Source organism: Laccaria bicolor, genomic scaffold, assembly GCF_000143565.1.
Source record: "Laccaria bicolor S238N-H82 LACBIscaffold_9 genomic scaffold, whole genome shotgun sequence".
Taxonomy (NCBI): domain Eukaryota; kingdom Fungi; phylum Basidiomycota; class Agaricomycetes; order Agaricales; family Hydnangiaceae; genus Laccaria; species Laccaria bicolor.
In genome coordinates, this window is record NW_001889880.1 from 1068125 (window position 1) to 1091341 (window position 23217).

Here is a 23217-nt window from a genome sequence, read left to right on the forward strand (position 1 = left end):
ATTGCTTTCGCGTGGTCTTATCGGGCCTGTGCCTCGGCTCCTGTATCTTCCGTATAAATACTAAATTTTGCATCTAGATTTAACACGAAACTTTTAACTATCCGGGGTTGGCCGTCGGCTGAGCCCGCGCCATGGGCCGGAAGAGGGAAACGATCGGAGCGTCATCTATACCCACCCATCACTTCATCGACTTATAAAGCGTCGCAAAAAAATCACTGGTAGGTGTAAATTCCTATCGCTCATGTCTTCTCAACTTCATGCTCACCCCAGCTCCATACCCTCACAGATTCTATATACCCTTCTCACTCCTATCACTGTGCCGTCCCAGCGCGCACGCTTCACAAATTGGGGCCAGACTTTTCATTGCACCCCTCTAGCTATCTTTGAACCAGAGAATGAATTCCAGTGCGAGCTCATTCTAGAGCTTGCACGTCGCGAAGGAAAGGTCGTGAGGGCTGTTGGCGTCGGTCACAGTCCAAGCGATCTTGCATGCACCAATGGATTTATGTTGCGAACGACGAAGATGAATCGGGTTTTAGAGGTAAGAGGACTTTGTTTGTTGTTGTTTAGCATTGACAACCCCGGGCCGCTAATCTTTTTCACAGGTGAACGCAGAAAAGCGCTATGTGGTTGCCCAAGGCGGTATCACGCTTCATGAGCTCCACATTGAGTTGGCAAAGAGCAACCTGGCCATGATGAACGTTGGTTCCATCTCTGACCAGACGCTAGCGGGCATCATAACAACCGCCACCCATGGTTCTGGCATTGGTTATGGAGTCATGTCCACCCATGTTATGTCGTTGACGCTTCTCCTTGCTGATGGCTCTCGCGCCTCATGCTCGCTTAACGAACGTTCCGAGCTATTTATCGCCACGCTTTGCGGTCTGGGGGCGACGGGCATCATCCTTTCCGTTCAAATGGAAGTCGAACCCGCGTATCGCTTGAAGGAGTACCAAGAGTCGCTTCCATTCGACGAAGTTGTTTCAAATTTTGACAGACTTGTCTATTCGGCTGAACATGTCAGATTTTGGTGGTTTCCCACCGCTGATATCATACGCTGCAGCTACGCTGATCGAACAACTGAGGTATCAAACTTAGTTTTCACTGTCAAAGTTACGTTGTTGACAACTTCGGTACATTTAGCCCAAAAAACCAGCGGGAAGTTGGCTATGGCATTCCTTCTTGGGCTACCACGTTGTCCAGTTGCTATTGTTTCTCGGGCGGTTTTTCTTGTTCCTTAACCCCTGGATTGCCAACTTTGCTTGTTGGCTCATCAGCAATAAATCTATTGGAGTTGATGATGGCCATCACATATTTAATGTGGACTGTCGGGTAAGCCTGAGCTTGCATTTTATGACTTTTGATGTGTATCTCACCCGTGCCGTCATTACAGTATCCGCAACACACAACGGAGTGGGCAATTCCGTACGAAAACGCTGAAGCCTGTCTTCGAGATTTGAGGTTTTGGTTGGCAGCAGAACACGAAGACCCACATGGACTAAGACCTCATTTCCCAATTGAGATTCGGTTTTCTGCACCAGACGAGATATTTCTCAGTCCCAGCAACGGTCATCGTACATGCTGGTTAGGAATAGTCCAATACAAGTGCGCACGTCTCCTTTTCCTTCACTTCCTTGAATATACTAAGTTGGGCTCTAGGCCATACGGCTTCAATGTTCCATATCGAAAGTTGTTCGATGGATACGAACGCATCGTATCTCGTCACGGTGGCCGTCCTCATTGGGCGAAAGCCCATCGACTGTCGCCGAACACCCTTCGACAACTATACCCCGCCTTCGATGATTTCACTCGGGTGCTTGAAAATGTTGACCCATTTGGTATGTTCCGAAACGAATATGTTCAACGACACATAATGGGAAGGCCAATCGACGTACGAATCTTCAAGAAGCGCCAATTGTAGGGAGCTAACGAAACTGCACAACATGACCTCTTATGACCGTAATCATTAACTTATTTGTGCTGCAGCTATACACGGATTCTTTATACGATACACTTCAGTATATCTTCTACCGCCTACAGCTACAAACCTAATTGTTCCCTTATAGATGCTCGTACTATTCTTTCGTACTCCTGTCGGTTGTCGCGGTACAGTTTACAGCAATCGATATTGGCGCCGCTTTCGAGGTTTGGTTCTAATACCGGGTGTAATTGAATTGCAAGGTTAAGCAATGAGGAATGACTCGCCCGCCAACATTGAGATAACGCTCAATATCACTTTCTCGACGCTCTGCACAGGGCTCCAGCGCTCAGAGGCTTGCTCGTACATAGTCGGATCGTCGCCAGGGGTGTGCAAGATTGATATGCACACGTTCCCATCGGCGTAAACTAGAACGCAATGAGCAATGTTACTTTTTTGGAGAGGCAAACATTTCGTGCTATTAGGGTGGAACAAAGGAGGATCGAACTTCATTTTGAAAGGGGATAAGGGATAGTCGGATGGCTATGAATATCGTCATCATGAACGGCCATCAGGGGGATGGAGACCCGAGACAACATACAAAGGTCAGTTTGGCCGCAAAAACGCCGCCTTCCTGGGGGCATCGTTATCTTGAGTTGGGGATTTATCATCACAGAATGGACGGCGTACGAAAGGGGTGTCTTTTGGCCCACAGATGAGGGCTTCCCAGCAGAAGAAGTCGGATTCAGAAATAGGACCTTTCTCCAGTCGCGTGAACGACGGGTCATCGTTAAGCTGCCGATAATCTGCGTACCAGCGGTGAACATGCCATCTGGCGAGCCTGTATGTAGCGACACACGACTGTCAGAAACCCCGAGTTCACAGGCACTTCAGCCCACCTCCGGAGGTCAGTTGCTTGTATTCTGTCATCAATCGTCGCAGAGCAGTAGCACTATTCGAGCTCCTAGACGCCATTTCTTCTGAGGGATAGCAAAGATGAGATAGCAAAGATGATGTAGTTTGGAAGCAATATGTGTCTTCTTACAAACACAACAAAACTCCGCATAAATCGCAATAAGTAAATTACATCGGTTCTTGTCGATTCTACAGGTCCTGCATTGGTATTGGTACAGATGGCATAAAATTATATCAGCTATGAATGGGGATATAAGAAACCGAGAAGATGACCGCGGCAACTTAGGCATCGTCAAGAATTAGTCGAGGCACAACATTCATCGCCATCAACTAGGGAAATAAATGAGCGCGTGAATCACAAATAGAAAGCATTCACACCTCTTGGAATAGGAGCTTGGCCGCGTATGGGATGGTTAATTGGGCCATTTTCTTGGAGCTCTTGCAGTAGGTACACCATCCGTTGTATCCCATCAGCCCACATTCTTCACAGGCGTTGACCTCGAATTTGTCAGAAGAGATCATTAGCCGCTCAAGCAACAGCTGCGTTGCCCCATAGCCGATTAGGCAGTCTCGCTCCATCTCACCCAAGCGCAAGCCACCTTCTCGGGACCGACCTTCTGTAGGCTGGCGCGTCAAGGTGGCACGCGGTCCTCTATTGGTAAGAAGGAAGGTATAGCAGGTCACAAAAAAATCTAAGCCAAACTAACCTTGCTCGAGCATGCATTTTATCCATCACCATGTGTTCTGTAATGATCCTCTTTAGTATCCGAGCAACGAAACCATGGGGAAAACAATAACGCACTAAGTTTCTGGTGGTAATAAAAAAAACCTCAATCCAAATTGAAAGAGAACTTATCTAAATCTCCCACATACCTGGTAATAAATAGGCCCGAAGTAAACGTAAGCTTCAAGGGGTTCCCCGGTAATGCCACTTGTCAGCATGTCCTTCCCAGCATAGCTAAATCCGTGATCAATAAGTATGCGACTCATATCTTCAACCTGATGGTTTCCCGTTTAGATACAGTGGGGTTGGGGGAAAGCCATCATGGTTAACACACTTTGGATCCGCCGAAGGCCGTTCCATATTGTAGCTTCCCAGCGAGAACACCGGCCTACGCGAAGTTTAAGTATTAGGGTTACAGGTTAAGATCCAAAGGAGAGAATGTGCACCTTGCCCGCTAATAGTTCTATCATCTTTCCGACTGTCATTCGGGAGGGGAAACCGTGAGGGTTCATGATGGTGTCTTCACCGTCAACGCAAAATTAATTGAGACATAAACTATCAGATGGCAACAGCATACCGGGGTTGATACCATCGTCATTGAACGGCATGTCTTCTTGGTTTACAATAAGACCACAAACACCCTTTTGCCCGTGGCGCGACGAAAATTTGTCACCGAGCTCTGGCCTCCGTGTTTGGCGGATTAGCACCTTAATGAGCGTCTGATCGTTCTCCGTGTCGCTAATCATGACTTTGTCGATGTTCCCAGCAACAGGCGACTTGTAGGTCAGAGGGGTATTTTTATACGGCACGGACGCAGCTTGGCCGGTGAACGTGTTGTCCGTGGCGTTGGTGGGGGATTGTTTGTTCACATATACATCTCCAGGATCAACCCGTTCTCCTACACCTGCAAGACCGTCCGATTGAATGATGTCGTATTTTTTGTTGAGTTGGCCATTCTCATCCAGCGGTGCGTCAGCCAACCGATCAAATCTGACAAGAAGTTTACGTAAGTGACCGTAAAAGCACCGTCCGACTTACGTTCCATTGGGGTACTTCCGGATGAGGGTCGCGTTCTTGCGCAAAACTTGACATCGGCCATAACCACGATCAAGACTGGCCTGTGATGACGTTAATACATGGGGAAAAAGACGGCGCTGTTTTTGACGTCCTACTGACCTTGTTTAGAATAAGAGCATCTTCGATATCATAGCCAGAGTAACTCATGACCGCGACCGTCGCATTTTGGCCGGCAGGAAGGCGATCATACCCTATCAGTTCAATGGTTTTTGTTTTGACCATTGGCTGTTGAGGGTACACAGACAAATACAGCAAGGTGTCAATCCGGTTCATTTGATTGTACCCGATGGCACCAATAGCTTGTTTACCCATGGCACACTGGTATGTATTTCGAGGCGATTGGTTGTGGTGAGGATATGGGATGAGCCCTGCGACAGCGCCGAGTATCGTGAAAGGTTCAATTTCCAAGTGTGTGGTGGCAGGCACAATATCAGATTCGTATAACGCAATGTAGGTGTCGTTTTCTTCATTGACGTCGAGGTATTCGACGAGACCTTTTCGAAGGAAGTCGTCGAACGTGACATTGCCTTTCTTGAGATGCTATTAATCTAGCGAATGAAACATTACGTCTAAAACTTTGAAGACGAATCCATACCATCATGTGTTCAGATGCGACCTTCGGGCGTCCATTCTCAACGATGATCGCAGGCCGGCAGATGCGGCCACCATCGCTGGCAATATGAACGGCGTGATGATGATGATTGATGTAGACGCTCACAAACTCGCTAAAGCGCCGGGCTCTGCGAAGACTTCGAAACTGTGCCACAAATCGCGCCGGATACCGGGTGACGCCAATAATAGTTCCATTCACATTCACCACGAAGACACCAGGACCATATATCTCCGTTCCCGTCGTCAAATTGATGTCTCAAAGGGGAGACCTAAGCTCAACAACAATGACGATAACAACAACACTCACCTTCGATACCCAACATGAACGCAAGCCGGGTTATAGGTTCTTCTTCGACATCCGTCGTTATGTGAGTCATAAGGGCTAAATTCTTGACGAGGCCACACGCCTCGCCTTCTGGGGTATCGCTGGGGCAGAGAACACCCCATTGACTCGGTTGCAAAGCTCTCGGGCCGCTTACCTTGCGTGTCTTCTCAAACTGGGACGAAATGCGTGTCATCATGCCTAAAGCCGAGATGAAGCTTAGCCGACTAAGTACGTGGGTGACGCCTGCACGCTCCATCTTAAAACGCTTGAGGGACCAGTTTCCTGTGGATATAGCGCGCACGAAGCCGGACGTTAAATGGTCTCCTTGCATTTGCATAGTGTTGTACGCATCAAACTCGCTCGTCCGGGAAGGTTTTTTGAGGACTTTGTCAATTGCAATTTTAAGATTGGAGTTATAGGTTTTGAAAAGGTCTTCGAAGAGGAGAGCAAGAAGCTGGCCTGCACTGAAAAAGTAGATTAGATGGTCATAATCAGAGGCAGAAGGAAAAACTTACAGTTCAAGACGCTTGTTTCCGACATAATCGCGATCGTCAACCATGTTTTCGTCTTGCATGGCCATGAGAACACGCCGGGTCATTGTAGCTACGAAAATGGCCTTCGACCTGAAATCGAGACCGTTGACTGGGACATGGGCAAGAACAATTGTAGCCAACGCTTCCAAAGCCTCTTCCCAAGCGGGTCTCCTAGGACCCATAACCCGTCGATTGATCTTGACGCGAGAGCCAATGTACTCAAGAGCCTGTTGTCGTGTGTATACACCGAGCTTGGCCGCGTCCTCGAGGTTGGCAGAAAAGGTATTCTTGTACGCTTCCGTGGTTCCAGCTGTAAGTAACAGTATCTCCTTGTCTGATTGAATTCCTAGAGCTTTCAGAGCAATGACGATCGGAACGTCCTCATGTATAGAGTTGTGTCGAAGATAAATACGGCCTTTTTTCGTTGCGACGTACGTCTTGGATTTGAGGCCACCATGAGTGGAACTTGTGTGTCAAGCAATGATTAATAACAAGGGTAAGTTTCAAAATAGATGTACTTACGAAGTACAGGAGGCCTGAACAACCCCCTTTACGGTGTCGGTCTCCACGATTATACGATTCTTGCTGAGCTGCTCTTGGACCAAGATGACTTTTTCCGTGCCTTTGACGACGAAATAGCCCCCAGGATCCAAAGGACACTCAGTCATGCGCGCCAATTGTGCTTCCGTTCGACCTGTCAAAACGCACTTGCTACTCCTCAGCATGATGGGCAGGCGGCCAATGTTAACATTCCGTTGCACAATGCTTTTCCCCCGCGTGTATTGGATGGTGACCACAATCGGTGCGCCGTATGTAATATCACGCAGCCGGCATTCGTGGGGTGTGACTCTCTTGTCGATGGCTTCAAGCTCATTGCGATCGGGGAATCCGACATTGATGTCAGTGTATTTTAACCAAAACCGTGGATCGACATCGGAAGTCACTTTGTTATTTGCGCGGACGATGTTTTTGATATCGATATCGACGAAGTAATTGAACGAATCGATGTGTTGCTTCACTAGACCCTTGACTTTGAGAAAGGCAGGCAATAATAGCCACTTGTCCTGGAGGTGAGTTAAAGACGTTGTCACGCAACTTCGTTTTCCTTTACACACCTCTACGCTCTTTATGGGATCGGTGAGACCAAGGCCGCGCCAATTAGTTCTGTTGAGCTGCTCCCATTCGCTCTCCTCGTCCACGAGGGCTGACATCCTCGTTGTTGCGTGAAGAGTTATTGAGGCGCGAATTTTGTGTAGATCACGTGCACGTATCTATATACTTAAAGGTCGAAACTGTTTCGCTTGTTCTTCAACATCACAGAAGATCCATACACAGTCTAGTCTATTCGACATGTCCAGATCACCACAACCTTCCAATACTCTCCTCCTTCGCCGCCAATTAGCAGAGCTCACAAAGCACCCAGTTGAAGGTTTCTCAGCAGGTGAGCGTAACTCCTTCTGATTTATCCCAAGATCTCTTATTGATCTTGCCCAAGGACTCGTCAACGATGATAACTTGTATGAATGGGAAATTCTGATCATCGGGTACGTTGACCAGATTCCTTCGAATCAAGCCGCTCATTCTTGCCGCCACTTTCGCCGCTTGCAGACCTCCTGATACCTTGTAGTACGTCCTACTCGATACAGCAATTCTCATGTGAGTTGATGAGTTGACCAGCCCTTTTCAGTGAAGGAGGCTTCTTTAAGGCGCGACTGTCCTTCCCTCCTGAGTTCCCACTACTACCGCCCAAGATGCGCTTTACGACGCAAATGTACCATCCAAACAGTAGGGCACCTGGCTTCTGCAAATGCGACATAGTACTAATGATTCTATAGTTTACCCCGATGGAACAGTCTGTGTGTCAATATTAGTGCGTTTTGTTGTCTCTGCATTGAGGTGGCAGTGCACTCACATTCTATCTGATCAGCATGCCCCTGGCGATGACCAGTACGGATATGAAGACGCAGGGGAGAGGTGGATGCCAGTACACACTGTCGAGTCGATCGCAAGTATATCCATGGCCAAAATATTGGTAGACTGAATTTCGGGTTTTTGCAGTTGATCAGCGTAATTTCTCTTCTATCGTCTGACACACCAAATCTGGACAGTCCCGCCAATGTGGATGCCGCCAAGGAAGTTCGCACAGACCTGGAGGGTGAGCAAGGTTCAGGCTGTCTGCAATTTATTCTCTGAAATGTTGCTATGGCAGGATACAGGAAGAAAGTTCGGCGACTAGTCCGCAGAAGTGCTGAGGAGGCATTCGATTAATGAACCTTCGCTCGGTCTTGCTTTCTGTACGCTGCATTTCCCCTTCCCTTATGCATCATGATGTTGCCTGCATACACATTATTCTGTTTCTAGTTGTGTTTTATTATAACGATCTCATTACTTTCCATTCTATCACTCGATATCGAGTTTTGGTTATCAAGGTCCGCGATGACTCTTTACGAAACAAGATGTTGATCTTATCGCTAATTATTAGCCCCTTACTTAATAGGCCTGAGAAAACATCACGTGACTAACTCAAGTCAAATTAAAATTAGGTGGCTGTTTGAGCCGTCTTGTGATTTCTCCGAATAATGCAACTATTTCTACGCGAATCAAACAACAATTAGTTGGAGAGTCCTAGTCACCAACCAAGAGTGGAGCAAGTCTCGAAGCATTCAGTGAAACCCAAGCCCAAATGCCACCACCAACTCTAGAGAAGGTTTCGGCGTATTCGAAACGTTCGTTGCGTCTCTTATTATCTACCATCTTACCGATATCGTCAAATGTAGGCGAGTCTGCCTCGATCCCGGCACCCATAGTGGTCGATTCTGATTCGGACTTTGCTCCTGGTGCCTTCGTCGCCGTTGAGTCGAAGCCAAAGAAGAAACGGAAACGTGATGTCGCGGAACCGTCTCGAGTCAGTAGTGGTCCAACCAAACGTGGAGCTCCTACGAAGAAGGGTGATTCGTCTCTTCAAGCGTCAACCGCGAGTTAACCTGCCGTTAGAGCGACGTCTAGTGGTCAACATACATGAACCTAACCCACTTCTTGAGTATTTCGGTGGGCCCGATAACCTAAACTTAGCATACCCCAGTCACTTATATCTTTAAATGCAGCCAACGAGGATTTAGATTTACATTCGGCCTCCGAAGAGGACGATGAAGGCGGGGATGCCACAGGGGATAAAGATGACCTTGAAGGGAAGGATGCAGATGCCCCAATGAATTCCAAAACTTCGGCTGGATTTTTTTCTAGTTCGACAGCAGACACGAAAGATCGCTTTTCTTCGCCCGGCCCTTCTTCAACCACGCCAAAGCAAGTTCAGGAAGACGATTCAGCGACAGGTAGGTTTTAAACTCTGCCCTCTTCAGTTTGATTTTGGACAACAGACTGTCATTATATAATAGAGTCCGAATCTGAAGTTGAGGAACCACCTGTCTCTGATCTCAAGCGCAAATCTTCAGCGTCAGACGGAGAGGAAAGTGGGCGTCATAAGCGGCCAAAGACCGACGTGCCTAGTTGGGTGACCTGATGCAATCTTTTCCTGTTCATCTGACTTTTGTGCAGTCAGCGATTCAGCAACGGAGCCGGACTCCGAATATGAAGAGATTCCTCCTAGTCTCCCTGACACATCTCGTACGCCTCTTTTCCCGCGATGTCTGGTTATTCTGATAGCCTACTTTTGGTAGGTTCAAAAGGGCTCGCAAACACTGACCTACGCCCCGTTGACTCGGATTCTGCCACCGAACCCGATTCAGATAGTGAAGGGCTCTTAGATCCTGTGTGATACCATCGTTTGCTTAGCCCGTTATCTTCCCTAACGAGTCACGTCAGCGGTTGAAACCTCGGCCAGGTTTTCCCCTTGCTCCCAAGCAGAATATACTTGGTCCCTTGATACTCGATCGTGAAGAAAGCGTTAAAGTCCCTGCGGCTATTAACACATACTTGAGAGAGTACCAACGTGATGGAGTGAAGTTCTTTTGGAGGCAGTATAAAGAAGGCCGCGGGGGGTTGCTGGGCGATGACATGGGTCTCGTAAGTCTCGAGTACTTCCACCTCTTCGGCTTCATTCACCCACGATTCACGCTGTGGCAAACAGGGTCAGCGGTGATCTTGTCATCGGTTTGTTTATGAGCTGATCGTTCTTTGCAGGCAAGACGATTCAGGTCATATCCTTTCTCTCTGCCATCATGCGTAAGGAAGGCGTGCGTACCGATAAGCATCGCCGTCGGAAGTTTGTATCAAAGTTGCAGGACGGGGAAGCCTGGAAAAAGCGGCGGCAATTGCCCCCAGCAAATGCAAAGTGGCCAACGTGCTTGATTATTGCCCCAAGTACTGTGGTCCATAACTGGGAAAGAGAGTTTGAAACCGTACGTAGTCAGCCATTTTTTTTGGTTCTTTTTGTTGATCATCAGGCATAGTGGGGGTATTTCGAAGTTGGGATGTATAACGGGAATACGAAAGAGCGAGAACCTGTTTTACACGACTTCAAGCTGGGACGATTGGACGTTGGTAAGCCGTCGAACGATCTAATCCACTTCAATCACAAATCTTATGTGTTCCAGTGCTAACTACATTCGACTTGGCGCGGAGGGATATCGCCCTTCTTGAAGATCTTCCATTCAGCTGTGTAATCGTCGATGAAGTTCACCGTGTGAAGAACGAAGCTGCCAAAATCACCGTGGCGTTTCATCAGTTCAACTGCCCTAGACGATTTGGTTTGACAGGGACCACGATCCAGAATTCGTACAAAGAGATGTGGACTATTTTGGATTGGACGAATCCTGGAAGATTGGGGACGTCGAGGCAATGGCAGGGATTCGTCGTAAAGCCGTTGACTGCGGGGCAGTCGGCTGGCGCTGCTGAGGAGGAACGGGCGAAAGCATTGGTCAGCATTCTATTTTTTTCACCTACGTGTGAGGTGAGATTGATCGAAAGAGCTTTTTGGTAGGTCGTTGCACTGGTGCTCAGGGACAAGTTGCTTCCTAGATTTTTTTTACGAAGGTATCTACGTGCGCGTGACGAATGCCTCCGTCGAGCTAACGTCTTCAAAGGACGAAAGACATCATCAAGCACCAAGTTCGTTTTGCGTCGGATCCCGTTGATAACCCTGTTATTCAAGCTGTTCTATCAGCTTCCAGAAAAGACCGATCAAGTCGTCTTCTGTCCTTTGACTTCCCGACAGGTTGCAGCGTATAAGCATATTTTGAATATGGCGCCCGTGAGAAATTTGACTCACAAGGACGAGCCTTGCACATGTGGATCTCGAAAGGCGTGAGTGTGGATGGACAACAATGGCTCTCCGAACTAACACACGGTCCCTGGACAGACGCAAAGCTTGCTGCCACCCATTTGTAGCTGGCGATGTATTCAAGTTTATGTCGATTCTTATCAAACTGTCGAATCATTTGGGGCTCATTCTTCCTGGTATGCTCTATGACCTAGTCTGTGGATTGGGGCCGTAGCTCATGTGATGTAAACAGGACCCAAGGATACCCCGGAGCAGGCTAGTCCTCGCACTTAGGTTTGACGGTGTGATAATAACGAACCACAGACCGCAAGAAATAGAGCTTTAGCTGAAATAGCTTTTCCTGAAGGAGACATACCAAAATATGGGACAGCCATGATGCAAACTCAATATTGCGGCAAGTGGGCAGTAAGTACTGATCTTTGTATTCGACCTTTTCTGATCTTTGCCTTCTAAAGGTATTGGAAATTCTCTTGAAGGAATGGAGGAAGGAAACCAACAAAGTGCTAATATTTACTAAATCCGTCAAATTGCTGGAAATGCTGGAGTTCCATCTCAATAACAAAGGTTTTCGCCATTCATGTCCAATCTAAACAGTGAGAAAAAGATTTTGACTGTGTTCAACAGGTTATGGATTTCTGAAGCTCGACGGAAGTACCAAGCAATCCGATAGAATGCCTATGATCGATCGCTTCCATAATGATCCCGAGGTTTTCATTTTCTTGATTTCGACGTTGGCGGGGGGGACGGGATTGAACCTGACAGGTACCGACAGGATTGACGGAATTTGAGGATTTTGTTCTGACGACCACTCCATGTCCACAGGAGCAAATAAAGTTGTTATCTTTGGTGAAATTCTCAGTTCCTCGTGACTAGAAACGCGCTGAACTGGTTGGATATCTAGACCCCAATTGGAGTGAGGATAATCATGTTTATGTCACTTTGCGCATCTCAATCTCCCTCACAGATCCTGCGCATGATCTTCAGGCGATGGACAGGTGGGTCTTAACTTTGAACTTTACTTGTTTGCTGACGGCCTTTCACCGCAAGAGCTTTCCGCTTCGGTCAAACACGCGACGTTTCGGTGTACCGACTGCTGGGGGCTGGGTCCGTAGAAGAGTTGATCTATGCCAGGCAGATCTACAAGCAGCAGCAGATGGCCATTGGCTACGAAGCCAGTGTTCAAACCAGGTATGTCGTAATATTCACATTTGTCATGGAGCCTACTTGCTCAAGATTGCGAAGGTACTTTGAGGGTATACAAGGCGATACAGCAAAGAGAGGCGAGCTTTTCGGCATCGAGAACATCTTCAAGTTGCACGAAGATAAACTTGCCACGAAGATGGCGGTATGATTTCACATCGAGCTGCATTTTTTTATGAATCTGACAGCGCCTTAGATTGAGAAGGCCAATTTGGCCGAGCTGGACTGGGCCCTTGCCAATATGGGCGGCAGTAAACGCGGAAAGGCCAAGGCTGCTAGCGATATTATCGAGGCTGACGCAAAAGTGGGAAAGGAAGACGTATACATATGCTCCCATCCAACAAGGACTTTGCTGATCAACTTCGAACAACAGGGTAATCTCCGAGGACTGGGGGCTTTGTTGTTTGATGATGGTCGGAATGGCCCTTATATTGTAGTCGTTCATCACTTACTATGCATAACAGCCCCCCCACCAGCCGAGCCGCGGGAGCAAGATGTCATACAAAAGACGCTCAACGCAATCGGTGTGACGTACAGCCACTTAAATGACGAAATTCTAGTTCCCAGTCGCATCGAGGAAGAGCGGACAAAGCAAACCTTGGTGTGTCTCCTTCAAAACTTGTACCGGCACTATTCGTGCTGACTTTCCGCCCGAAGAAACGTCGGAAAAAGAAATCCAAGCCCGAGGAGTCTGCATCCAAACCTCAGTGGCCTCCAAGGAGAAAGCATCACAAGCCGCCACCGACGCCTGAGGAGCAGTATGTTCTTCATAGCTTCGCGTTTATACTACTAACGACGAGATAATAGGCTAGCATCCCGACAGCAAGCCCTTATTCAACTTGGGATGATCAGTAAACCCAGTGATATCGCGACCTTCGCCAGAGATTTGTAAGTTGCCCTCCAGTCAGCAACGCCGACAGAATTCAGACCTGATTATACCATAGCGCACGGCAATCTGATGAGGCACAGCGAAACATTCTCGCTGACCTAGACAAGTGGGCAAAGGCACAGGCTGAGGGCGATTCAGACTGACTGTTGTATTCCTCATTTTACATCAAACAATGTAGCACTCTTGCTTGTAATTTTATATAACTCTGGTATCAATGATCTTGTATGAAGAGTTTCACGAGGATGGTCGTCGCAGGATACCTACCGTATTGGCTCCATCCTTTGTTGAATCGTGACCACGACAACTTGAACCAACTCAACACTAGAACAAGAGTCCTAAACGAACAACGGTGCCTATGGCTTCACTCAAATTTCCTGTGTAGACACTCACCCCCGTTTTACAAGGAGCACATTTACCCAAAGTAAACATCTTACCCTCGAATACCTAAGGGCAACTGCGCCTAATTGCGCTCATCGCTCGCCAACCTCCTCTTGATCCGGCCATGTCCGAAGACATCACATTAATTCCAGCTTCTAAGTGTCCTTCACCAGGTATGATCGGGGCATCACTACACGCTTGACGCGGTCATGGGCTGAACGCGTAAAAACTTATCTTCAGTGAAGCTTAAAGCGAAAGATCTCCCAGATCAATGGCAGAGTGATAACGTTGAGAATCCGTTCAACGATCCAGACCCATTGGACTTTGATGCAGCGGGTGGTCTTGTGGGATTTGGCGGTCCTGGCTCAAAACCGATGGGTGGGTTCATCATTCCCATTTTTGTCACTTCGATCTGACAAACACCATCGTCAATGCCAGATATTTCGAGTTATACCCCCTCACAGCTGTACGACCTTAACCAGGTACGTCTCTTTAAATTGGTTCAATGAGGTGAAGACTAATGAGCCTTTGTCGGCTTCAACAGCAATTGCTTAGTGACAGCGTACCTCCTCGTCCGCTTATCGATGAAATCGTTCCGATGTCAAATCTTCGCGAGGAATATGAAAATGGATCAGCTGCCTTTGTAAACCAAATTGACTCGCTTACGGCGCGTGGATATGATAGTGTTCGCAGGACACGAGGCGATGGTGACTGTTTTTACAGATGTAAGTCGTGCGGTCGTAAAAAGAAAACTCAAACTCACAAAATCTTGATCTCACCATAACCAGCGCTTGCGTTTGCTTATGTCGAACGTATATTGCAGAGCCCAGAACCCGATTTTGCCGTTGCAAGTAGTGTATCTGCCCTCGCCGCTACCAGAGATTCTCTCGACAAAGCAGGAATTGACAAAATTGTCTACGAAGATATCTATGACGAATTTGTAGGCCTCATCAGCACCATCGTTCAGCCAAACTCCGCAGGGAAAAAGTTGGATTCCGCTGGGCTCTTGCTTGCGTTCCAGTCGCCCGAAAGTGTGTCTCATTCAACATCTCTATATCTGGAATCTCACATATGTTCCAAGTGTCAAACGCCGTTGTGGTGTATATGAGGTTCTTAACTGTGAGAACGGATCTTTGGCAATTGATCTCATTTTGACTGCCACAGTCAGCTGAAATTCGAGTTCATCGAGAAAATTATGAAGCGTTTTTGATACATCCTGAAACCCACGAGCCGATGGGCGTGGATGCCTTTTGCGCTAATATCGTCGAGCCTCTCGGAAAAGAAGCTGGCAAGGTGCACCCATGTTATCTGTTCAATTATTTTCTGATGGACTCGGGTTAGACCACGTTGAGATCCAGGCACTGTGTGCTGCCCTCCAACTAAATGTGGATGTAGCATATCTAAATGGTGGCTCTGAAGAGGGAGTTGTTGACTTTATTCCTTTCCGGTATGCCTCCGGAAGCGAGAGCCTTCCCCTCGTCCTACTCTATCGGTAAAATTCTACATGTGGGGTATATTCCGTCAACTAACATTTTAATTTGCAGGCCAGGCCATTACGACCTCCTTATCAAGGGGAAACAGGGTGAACAGGAATTGAGACACTGATAAATTGCCTTGTGGCGATATGTACTTTTTACTTTTTTGAATGTGTTGAGGCTATGTTTCGGTGTTTGGTTAGGCCAAATTATTTATACCTAACACGGCTCCTGTAACATGCGATCGACTGGCACAATCTTCCTTTCGGTAATACTTAAATCTTAAAGCTTTGCTTCGGACCCGTCAACGGCGCATGGATGTAAATTCTCAATTGGAGGAACTTTACAATGGTGCAAAGCATATTCTGCTGATTGGTCGAGCTTATCAAACACGAAGTATTGGATTGGTCAAGGTTTGCAGAGCGTTGGCGCCGAAAGCGAAAGCGGGGGATGAGGAATTCGAAGCGCAGCGTAAACATTTTTCAAGGTAATGAAAAATGATTAATTGTAGAAATTTCGTTGACTTTGATCAGGACGATAGAGATGTGTAATAAAGCGCTAAAAAGCGCGTATAAATCCGAAGTTGGACACGAGCGCCGTCCACAAGCTGAAGACGCATTCAGAAAGGCTGCTAGTGAGGCCGAAGCCTATTTTAAGAAATATGGTTTTGCCAGGTCAGAACTCCCCCCATTTTTTATAAAGACAACCTACAGAAATCGAAAATAGTTCTGATCCGACTCTCAAAAGTGGGGATATAAGAGGCTGGTTGAATGAGTTATCGGAGAAGGACACCTTTTGGGCAAACATGCTCGTGGTCAATACAAACGACAGGATAGAGAAGGTGATTTCCAAAGTATTTCTTCGTTCAATGGCTAAACTTGACAAACGATGTCCATAGTTGGCATCGGATAGACGAGCCTTTCACCGCAACGTAGGTCACCAAATGCAGTATTCCATTATTTTCAAGTTTAATAAATCCGCTTTTTTTCAGAAGAGGCTTCGGAAAGGCGACTCGACTTCGGAGGAGGACAGTGAGATTGAGTGATAGTAAACACAGGCCAAACAAGATCTCTAGAGTCTATTTGAAAACATGACCATACACAAGTCTCATGCCGAATTTACTTTCGAAAGACCAGGTCGGAATGCAGCTCGAGCCGTTTCCATGGCTTTGATCCTCTCACTCAACTTCTCGAACTCCCGTTGGCGAACTTCGTCTCTGTCCTTTAGCGCCTCGACCTCTCGCTGATGTGCCTCGTCTCTGTGCTCAAAAAGGACCTGAAGCGCTTCAAGTTCTCGCCGTAAAGATTCCAAAATCTCGCCCCCCGGGGTTTCCAATCGATCCTCGACTCCGATTATATGAGCGGCTGGGGGTATGGTCAAATGGAGCGTTTTGGGGTGTCCAGCAGGAATCATTGATTCGTTTTCCGGAGTTTCTAATCGATCCTGGACGGGTATGGTGAAATGGAACCTTTTGTGGTGTCCAGCAGGAATCGTTGCTTTTTCGTATGTTTCGTTCATTGGGGGATGATTAGAAGGATTCACTCTCCCCGCCACTTGTGGAAGCGAGGACCACTGGGTCTCATGAGCATTCTCTTTTGGACGTGGAGCTCGTGGATTTATATCGCCAATAAACGCTGGTGCAATGGGAAGGGGTGATATCTCTGAAGGATTGTCAATGGTGTTCGTTGCCTCCACCAGCCGCGTCGAAAGCTGCGGGCTTTCACCAGCGTTGTTAATGCATTGTCGAGGAGAGGACCATACAGATGTCAATATAACACCTTGAATCACGGCCGAATCTTGTTGCTGCGTCGTGGTTGGTGGCGACAAGAGGCAAGGTGTGGTCTCTGGTAGGCATGGTTTGACAGCTACAGCAGACGGGACATTGTTGGTGATGTCCTTCCCTTCACAATCTGGCAGTTGCTCTGTGGTTTTCCCGGCAGTTTCTATGTCGGAAACGTGGTGGGGCAGAGTTAAAGGTTCTGGCGCAACAGGCGAAATGGTTTCTATGTCTTCATTTCCGGACAACGTATGTGCTTCCTGCTGTAGTCGCATCATTCTGTCTCGCAACTCTCTCACCTCCATGTCCAGGTTTTTGGTTCCAATTTCGTCGTGCTCCTTCTCGAGTTCATCTATCTCCTCTAGCAGCACGCACATTTCTTCCTCGTGACGTTTGGCTTGTTCGAGTATCTCTCGGTGCAATTCCAAGCCCGCTGCAGTCTCAGAGACCGTTTTCATCTCGTCGGCAATTTCCTTCTGAATGAGCAACGTCAGAGGAGTTTTGCCTGCAAGATGACCCAAAATGTTCCGAGCTGATTCGAAGCTGTTCTCATACCGCATAAGTGGACTCCCCATGTCGATAATTGGCTTAAAGAATGCCTCTTTGGTTTTCAGTTCGCTCTCGCGAGCTTCGGCGACCGCTGGATTGACCTCGCTCCATCTGGTTGTAGCGAGGACGACGTTGGCCAAGAACGCTGGGCCACACAGTTTCTGGAACATGAGGAAATTGCGCCGGGAGCTGGCACCCATCCGAACGTCTGAAATACGGTGGAAGTAGATGATGCCGCTCAATTTCCTTTTCTTATTGTATCTGCGGAACAATCACACCAGGTCGCGTGGACGTATGCGGAGAACGTACTCGTTTACAAGGAAGGTCGCAATCGTGTTTAGGATATCCGCATCGCTCTTGGAAGAATCGTCGAATCCAGGGGTGTCAATCAGGCGGATGTGTCGTCCGTTGGGCTCGAGTTGAAACGGTTCGGACATCTCGACCCTCTCTGTGCACGATTCGAGTCCTTCCCCGATTTTGAGTGATGAGTTGCTTGCGAGGTTGATGAACTTGAAGAAGAAGAATAATCAGCGTCTCATCTGCTACCAAAATTTCGGTGCTCACTGAGGATTTTCCTGCCCCACTCCTCCCCATCACCCTTTTTGTGGCAACAACGTGAATAATATACCAACCATAGTCTTTGGAGAACGTACGCAATGAAAATTTCGTCTCCGAATTTTTGGTCCTTCGACGTCTCAGTTTCTTTGGTGACAACGTTAACATTCTGAGGTCCCCTGCCATACATATATTCTGTATTCGTGAGTCCAAGATTTAATTTTTTGGTTGTTTATCGATGCTCACCATCGGTGCAGGGCTCAAGAGGGGCTGGTCCTCGATTTATTGACATGGCTGAATTGGAGGAGGGTGTATGAGGATCGTGTAGGACATCGCGACGTAAAATACCTTTGCGAGAGGTCTAGGCTTGAACGACACTGGTAGATGCCTATACTGCTGGTTGCAGGTAGATTCTCTGAAATAGGAAGGTTGCGAGCTGACATCCAGCAGCATTGTTGTCGCATGGTGATCTCAGGTCTATCTCCGCGCAGCTTGCACCTTCCATCCTGGTTAGAATCAATCATTGCGTTGAAAACCTGTGAAGGAAAGCCAGGTACGGAAACCGAAATTTGGCTCTACTGTACCCTTCGTGCACGCGTTCGTCTCTTTTTTTGTTTTGTTTGCTAAATCTGGATCGCAAGACTCATGTTTGCCATGAGTTCAGAATCCTGTGCGATTAGATTTGCGTGTTCGCATGCCATAGCATGCCATCCTTTGAATGATGAGCGTGACTCTTAAAAGCCCAAACGCTCAGAATAGACTCCTTCACTCCAACACCTTTTCACTTCATGCCTACGCTGCGCAGAGAAGCGTTACTCGACTGTAAGCCTTCCCTAATTTCATACAATTAGTAACTTACAGTTCATTCGTGAGAAGACCAGTTACCATCTACTGTGCAATCTCTACAAGGAGGATGGCAACTCACATGCCAGAGCGGAACTATGGTTGTGGGTGTCACTGTTGAATTTCTTATGGAAGGGCGATGAATCTTTTTTTACAGTCCACCCTATTCGTAATTGCTGCGACACAGCTATTGGCTTTCTTCAAAAATCCAAACCACTTCAGCACAACACAGAATAACTCGGAGGGCGCACTTCGCGCGCTCATAATCATTTGCTATGCCTCTCTATTCTTCAACGCTAGTGCAGCAATCAGTTCCTTCATCCTAATGGACAAGCTCGGGGAATTACCGTTCCGTGCTGCGTCAAAGCGTCAATCCATTTTACCGAGCGGCGGGACGATCACTGGCAATTCTGAAGATCTCTTGAAGCGATATGGTGTCGGCAAACTTTGGACTGTCCTAGTATGGCACTGTCAGTCCATCAATTCAACGCGGTTTCGCTGCTTGCTAACTGATTCTAATATAGGGTTTGTTTCCTACATGATTGGAACCATCTCCATCATCACTCAAGTATTGCTATATGTCTGGTTGCAAGAATCCAAGGAAGCGCAAATTGTGTTATCTTGCATTGCAGGATTCTCCTTTCTCCCACTAGCTGTGCTCTTTACTCCTTAGATTGGATCCCACCCCAGCCAAGCTTGCCAGAATATACAATAATGGTCGAACTTCCGCCTGCTACATCGCTCGTCATTCTGCAGAGCAATGATATCGTCAATCTTAGATCCAATGTTTCATTAAATCATGCGACACTCACTGCAGATTCTTCCGCCACTATGTCGCTTCTTCTCTTTCGTGACCGGTTGACCAGCGGAGCGCCATGACGCTGACAATTCTAAAACCGACACTCTCACATACGACTCGCTGCTTCTACCTATCTATGGTCTTCTTTAGACATAGTGTTATTTATGGCCGGCGCATATACACCCGCTTGCTAGCAGGCCGACCACTCCGATCCAACCACACGTTGTCGGGTAGCGTTGCCACGCGATATCCGCTTCACAGATGTTCTCAAATGGTCTGTCAGATGTATGTGGTAGATATATATGGCTTGTAATACTGCTAATAATGACTCAATTTGTCAGAAAGAGCTATTACGGCGAGTTACGTTGAGGGGAAGCGCGGTAGTAGATACTGTACCTGGAGTATCGGACGAACCCGGATTTGAACAGTGGATAGATGCATGATCTTTTTCTGAAATCTTATCGACATTGAAAGGAAACTCTCTCTTTCCAGCGCAGGGATGATGCAAGAAACCGTAGGGAATACTGTCGGCGCTCTTCAAATCGCGATTACTATCTCTGCTTTGCTCTTCGGGATTGTCACTATGCAATGTTATCAGTATTTGAAAAGTTATCCAGATGATGCGACTATCTTCAAGGTGCTGGTGAGAGATTCAATGTCATGATGTGACAGTGGTGGCTCATTTCATCGATTCTAACCTGGAGGTTGCTTTTGATTGGCAAGCTTTTTGTGTTACTCTTGTGATCATTACGCGCTAACGCAAAACTCAGGCTTATGGAACTTGCACAATCGGTCTGCGTCTCCTATCAGATGTACGTTGTGGCGGTTATGGGGCCCCAATCAACCCGTTTCGTCGGTTTCGGAGTTGCAGTGATTCTTGGGGGGCTGATTACGGCCGTTGTGCAGGTGCGTCTAACCTGGTTCAAGTCGATTCAGTGTATTATACTAGATTAATGTTAAATATATAGAGCTTCTTCTCCTTGCGCCTCTACAAGTTACTGACTCCGCCATCCAGCTACATTGGTATTTTTTGCATGGTGATTGCAAATCTCCGATGTGTCACAGCTTTCATATTCAGTCAGCGAGTCATCACGCAAGACGTTGGGGTGTGGAGAACACATTCCTTTGTCTTAATCATCCACAGTGCTGTTGTCGGCTGGTGCTGTGATTGACATTCATCATCGCCATTACCCTGGTATCATTCTTGTTGAGAAAACGGCGAAAGGCTTTTTCCAGGTGTGGCCGTAGTTGTTTCTATTCGCCTCGTCACAGTAATCAAAGAAATTACCGTACAGGGCTGCAGAAATCATCGAGCGACTCACGGCATTTACCATTCGTATGTGGCCTTCAAAGCTGGCTATCAAATACGACATTAAACCGTTTTCAAGGAACCGGCCTTCTTACCAAGTGAGGGATAAACATCACCTTCCTTCCAGCAAATTGAAAAAATGGCCAGTATTACGGCAACCTCTGTGCTCGTTCGTGTAAGTCTTCTATCCATATATTCGAGGTCTTCAAACTTCCTACTTGCTCAACAGTATCTCACCATGAGAGAGACCTGTGAGACTCCTTCTCGAAGTGGATTGGTTTCCCCTTGCTTATTTTGCAGACGTTTGGGCTGCCATATATACAATTCTTGAAAAATGTGCGTTCCATCGCAAGGATCTCGTAGAATGTGTTATCGACTTCATTCGGGAAGTGTACTCCAACTCTTTCCTCTCTGCGTATGATTTCTACAAACTGAATGAACGTCAGTCGTCATCAAAAGATAGCAGAAGCCACCGCACTTCACTCACACATCGAGTTGGTGTGGCCAGGCAACTCCATGTTATTCAAATATTTCCTCCGTCGCTGTTGTAACTCATCGTTTGCTTTGAAGTCCCGCCCGAATCACATTTCGATTGAAATGACTTCAGTCCACAAGGACATTCCACAAGACAGTTGCGAATGCGATGACATCAATTATCAGGTTGGCTTTCCTTTTGTTGAGATGATTTTGACCAGATTTATGTTCTCAAAACGCAGGATCCTGTTATTCAATTGACGCCTCCTGCATCATCCTCTGCAATTTAAACACAACCCTTGTACCACCTCCAACACCCAAGGCTCTGTGTACTTATACGGTCTTTAATATGCTCAAATCGTTGGTAGAAGACGGTACCTCATTGGATGTAACACCTGGCTTCGGTTGGGGCACACATTGAAACGAGAAAGGGTATAAACATATCTGTAGGTTCATGTCAGCGATACTGGAAACAAAGCTTTCTGAATCGAACTCGAGAAATCGACGCAGGGGTAACGAGACGTCCGTGAGGCTCATGCTGCACCCACGTCTTGTCCTGCCAGTCCACAAGTAACCCTTCTGCAAAAGGTCTACAGTAGAACATCGCTTTCTCGAGGTGCTGGATGGCCGGGTTCGAGGCGCCATCTGTAAGGAACGGTTCTTGTCGCCTCGAGTATCTGCAACGCACAGTATACTTCACCGGCGGTCAAAAGAAGACCAGATAAAACGATTGCCCTAGATACTACTTACTCCCCTTGCCGGTGACAGGTAAAATACTCTTGATGTGATCGTCATTGGTTTCATTGCAACGAATAATATTGCTGTTCGGACGTTTCAAGGATGTGTTCATTCAAAGCAATGTGCAAGGTACAGAACCCTTATATAAAGTAGAACTGCATCGAGAGATCAGCACGAGGGAAGAATGAAGGACGAAAAAGAAGACAGACATATACGTGATTCCTACATAGCTTTGGTAATTTATTCTTTCTTATAACTGCCAGCCAGCTCGTTAGCTTGTGCTTGGAGCTCTTCCTAAAAATAGGATGGGATTCAAAGCAAGAACAGAAGGGGACCACAATACGGACCAGCTCCTTTTTTCTCGCCTCAATCTATGGGGGTCAGAGATCAGCAAAGGTGGGGGTCAAACAGGGGATGAACATACTTGTTTCTTCATCTTTTGGAGGAGCTCCATTTCGTGGCGATGAATATACTCGTCTAACAAACGGTTCATTCATGTAATACGATGAGTGATATGTGAATACCTTCATGTGCCTTTTCTTTTTTGCTATGAAGACAGAAAGGTGTCAGGGCGTTCTGCTAAACACGCGTATGGATTGGGACTGACCTGAAGCCCTTGGACTGAGCAACAGTACCCTCAACGCGGCCGTCCGTGTAGCGGGCTACAAAGACGGTAGGAAGGCGACGAGCAACAGAGATACGGGCAGCGGCGAGCATCGTGGTGGTAAAGGTGAGCAAAGGTTGACTGTCGCTGCCGTGAATCCCGACAGTGTCACGTCACGAATTGTCACGTCACAACGTTTTCTTCCCTCAACTATGTCAAGCCTATTCAGACAGGCAACGGTCGTGGTATGTCCTCTGTAGCTCACTAGAAATCACTTATCAACC

The 23217-nt window shown here is 47.2% G+C and overlaps 10 protein-coding genes across 10 annotated transcripts; 6 read left to right on the forward strand and 4 right to left on the reverse strand.

Annotated features, from left to right (window-relative positions):
• Nucleotides 1-241: 241 nt before the first annotated feature.
• LACBIDRAFT_248838 (gulonolactone oxidase Lgo1) lies at nt 242-1921 on the forward strand (the record flags this gene model as incomplete). Its single annotated transcript, XM_001879750.1, has 5 exons — nt 242-541; nt 606-1085; nt 1144-1332; nt 1394-1605; nt 1660-1921. 5 exons carry the CDS (start codon nt 242-244, stop codon nt 1919-1921), a joined length of 1443 nt encoding a protein of 480 aa, XP_001879785.1.
• A 24-nt stretch (nt 1922-1945) lies between these two features.
• LACBIDRAFT_190123 (uncharacterized protein) lies at nt 1946-2893 on the reverse strand (the record flags this gene model as incomplete). The annotated part of the gene is made up of 7 exons (XM_001880002.1): nt 1946-2153; nt 2206-2346; nt 2389-2461; nt 2520-2552; nt 2609-2676; nt 2733-2759; nt 2818-2893. The coding sequence occupies 7 exons, from the start codon at nt 2891-2893 to the stop codon at nt 2041-2043; spliced, it is 531 nt and encodes a 176-aa protein (XP_001880037.1). The 3' UTR covers nt 1946-2040.
• Nucleotides 2894-2996: 103 nt separating this feature from the next.
• LACBIDRAFT_190099 (uncharacterized protein) lies at nt 2997-7315 on the reverse strand (the record flags this gene model as incomplete). The annotated part of the gene is made up of 15 exons (XM_001880003.1): nt 2997-3163; nt 3212-3485; nt 3541-3577; nt 3636-3642; nt 3707-3832; nt 3892-3945; nt 4004-4077; nt 4135-4547; nt 4596-4675; nt 4734-5174; nt 5230-5501; nt 5554-6035; nt 6087-6569; nt 6627-7168; nt 7220-7315. The coding sequence occupies 15 exons, from the start codon at nt 7313-7315 to the stop codon at nt 3116-3118; spliced, it is 3429 nt and encodes a 1142-aa protein (XP_001880038.1). The 3' UTR covers nt 2997-3115.
• A 139-nt stretch (nt 7316-7454) lies between these two features.
• Nucleotides 7455-8502, forward strand: LACBIDRAFT_293928 (uncharacterized protein; the record flags this gene model as incomplete). The annotated part of the gene is made up of 7 exons (XM_001879751.1): nt 7455-7545; nt 7600-7648; nt 7792-7889; nt 7940-7974; nt 8032-8097; nt 8163-8259; nt 8314-8502. 7 exons carry the CDS (start codon nt 7455-7457, stop codon nt 8370-8372), a joined length of 495 nt encoding a protein of 164 aa, XP_001879786.1. The 3' UTR covers nt 8373-8502.
• An 810-nt stretch (nt 8503-9312) lies between these two features.
• On the forward strand, nt 9313-13575 carry CHR16220 (RAD26-like SNF2 family DNA-dependent ATPase; the record flags this gene model as incomplete). The annotated part of the gene is made up of 23 exons (XM_001879752.1): nt 9313-9436; nt 9500-9610; nt 9660-9728; nt 9782-9873; nt 9927-10127; nt 10250-10462; nt 10514-10604; nt 10658-10980; nt 11044-11366; nt 11422-11519; nt 11576-11598; nt 11647-11748; nt 11799-11907; nt 11968-12105; nt 12166-12189; nt 12245-12256; nt 12308-12338; nt 12391-12531; nt 12586-12688; nt 12740-13144; nt 13201-13301; nt 13351-13431; nt 13488-13575. The coding sequence occupies 23 exons, from the start codon at nt 9313-9315 to the stop codon at nt 13573-13575; spliced, it is 3003 nt and encodes a 1000-aa protein (XP_001879787.1).
• Nucleotides 13576-14330: 755 nt separating this feature from the next.
• Nucleotides 14331-15469, forward strand: LACBIDRAFT_184403 (uncharacterized protein; the record flags this gene model as incomplete). Its single annotated transcript, XM_001879753.1, has 6 exons — nt 14331-14535; nt 14599-14841; nt 14892-14929; nt 14975-15098; nt 15152-15302; nt 15355-15469. The coding sequence occupies 6 exons, from the start codon at nt 14331-14333 to the stop codon at nt 15413-15415; spliced, it is 822 nt and encodes a 273-aa protein (XP_001879788.1). The 3' UTR covers nt 15416-15469.
• A 923-nt stretch (nt 15470-16392) lies between these two features.
• On the reverse strand, nt 16393-18205 carry LACBIDRAFT_319039 (uncharacterized protein; the record flags this gene model as incomplete). Its single annotated transcript, XM_001880004.1, has 3 exons — nt 16393-17872; nt 17921-18120; nt 18176-18205. 3 exons carry the CDS (start codon nt 18203-18205, stop codon nt 16393-16395), a joined length of 1710 nt encoding a protein of 569 aa, XP_001880039.1.
• A 749-nt stretch (nt 18206-18954) lies between these two features.
• On the forward strand, nt 18955-19682 carry LACBIDRAFT_319040 (uncharacterized protein; the record flags this gene model as incomplete). The annotated part of the gene is made up of 4 exons (XM_001879754.1): nt 18955-18988; nt 19043-19113; nt 19167-19479; nt 19534-19682. 4 exons carry the CDS (start codon nt 18955-18957, stop codon nt 19680-19682), a joined length of 567 nt encoding a protein of 188 aa, XP_001879789.1.
• Nucleotides 19683-20307: 625 nt separating this feature from the next.
• Nucleotides 20308-20980, forward strand: LACBIDRAFT_319041 (uncharacterized protein; the record flags this gene model as incomplete). The annotated part of the gene is made up of 4 exons (XM_001879755.1): nt 20308-20451; nt 20513-20526; nt 20579-20714; nt 20777-20980. 4 exons carry the CDS (start codon nt 20308-20310, stop codon nt 20978-20980), a joined length of 498 nt encoding a protein of 165 aa, XP_001879790.1.
• A 1589-nt stretch (nt 20981-22569) lies between these two features.
• LACBIDRAFT_319042 (uncharacterized protein) lies at nt 22570-23046 on the reverse strand (the record flags this gene model as incomplete). Its single annotated transcript, XM_001880005.1, has 5 exons — nt 22570-22623; nt 22677-22700; nt 22754-22806; nt 22854-22876; nt 22937-23046. 5 exons carry the CDS (start codon nt 23044-23046, stop codon nt 22570-22572), a joined length of 264 nt encoding a protein of 87 aa, XP_001880040.1.
• Nucleotides 23047-23217: the final 171 nt, after the last annotated feature.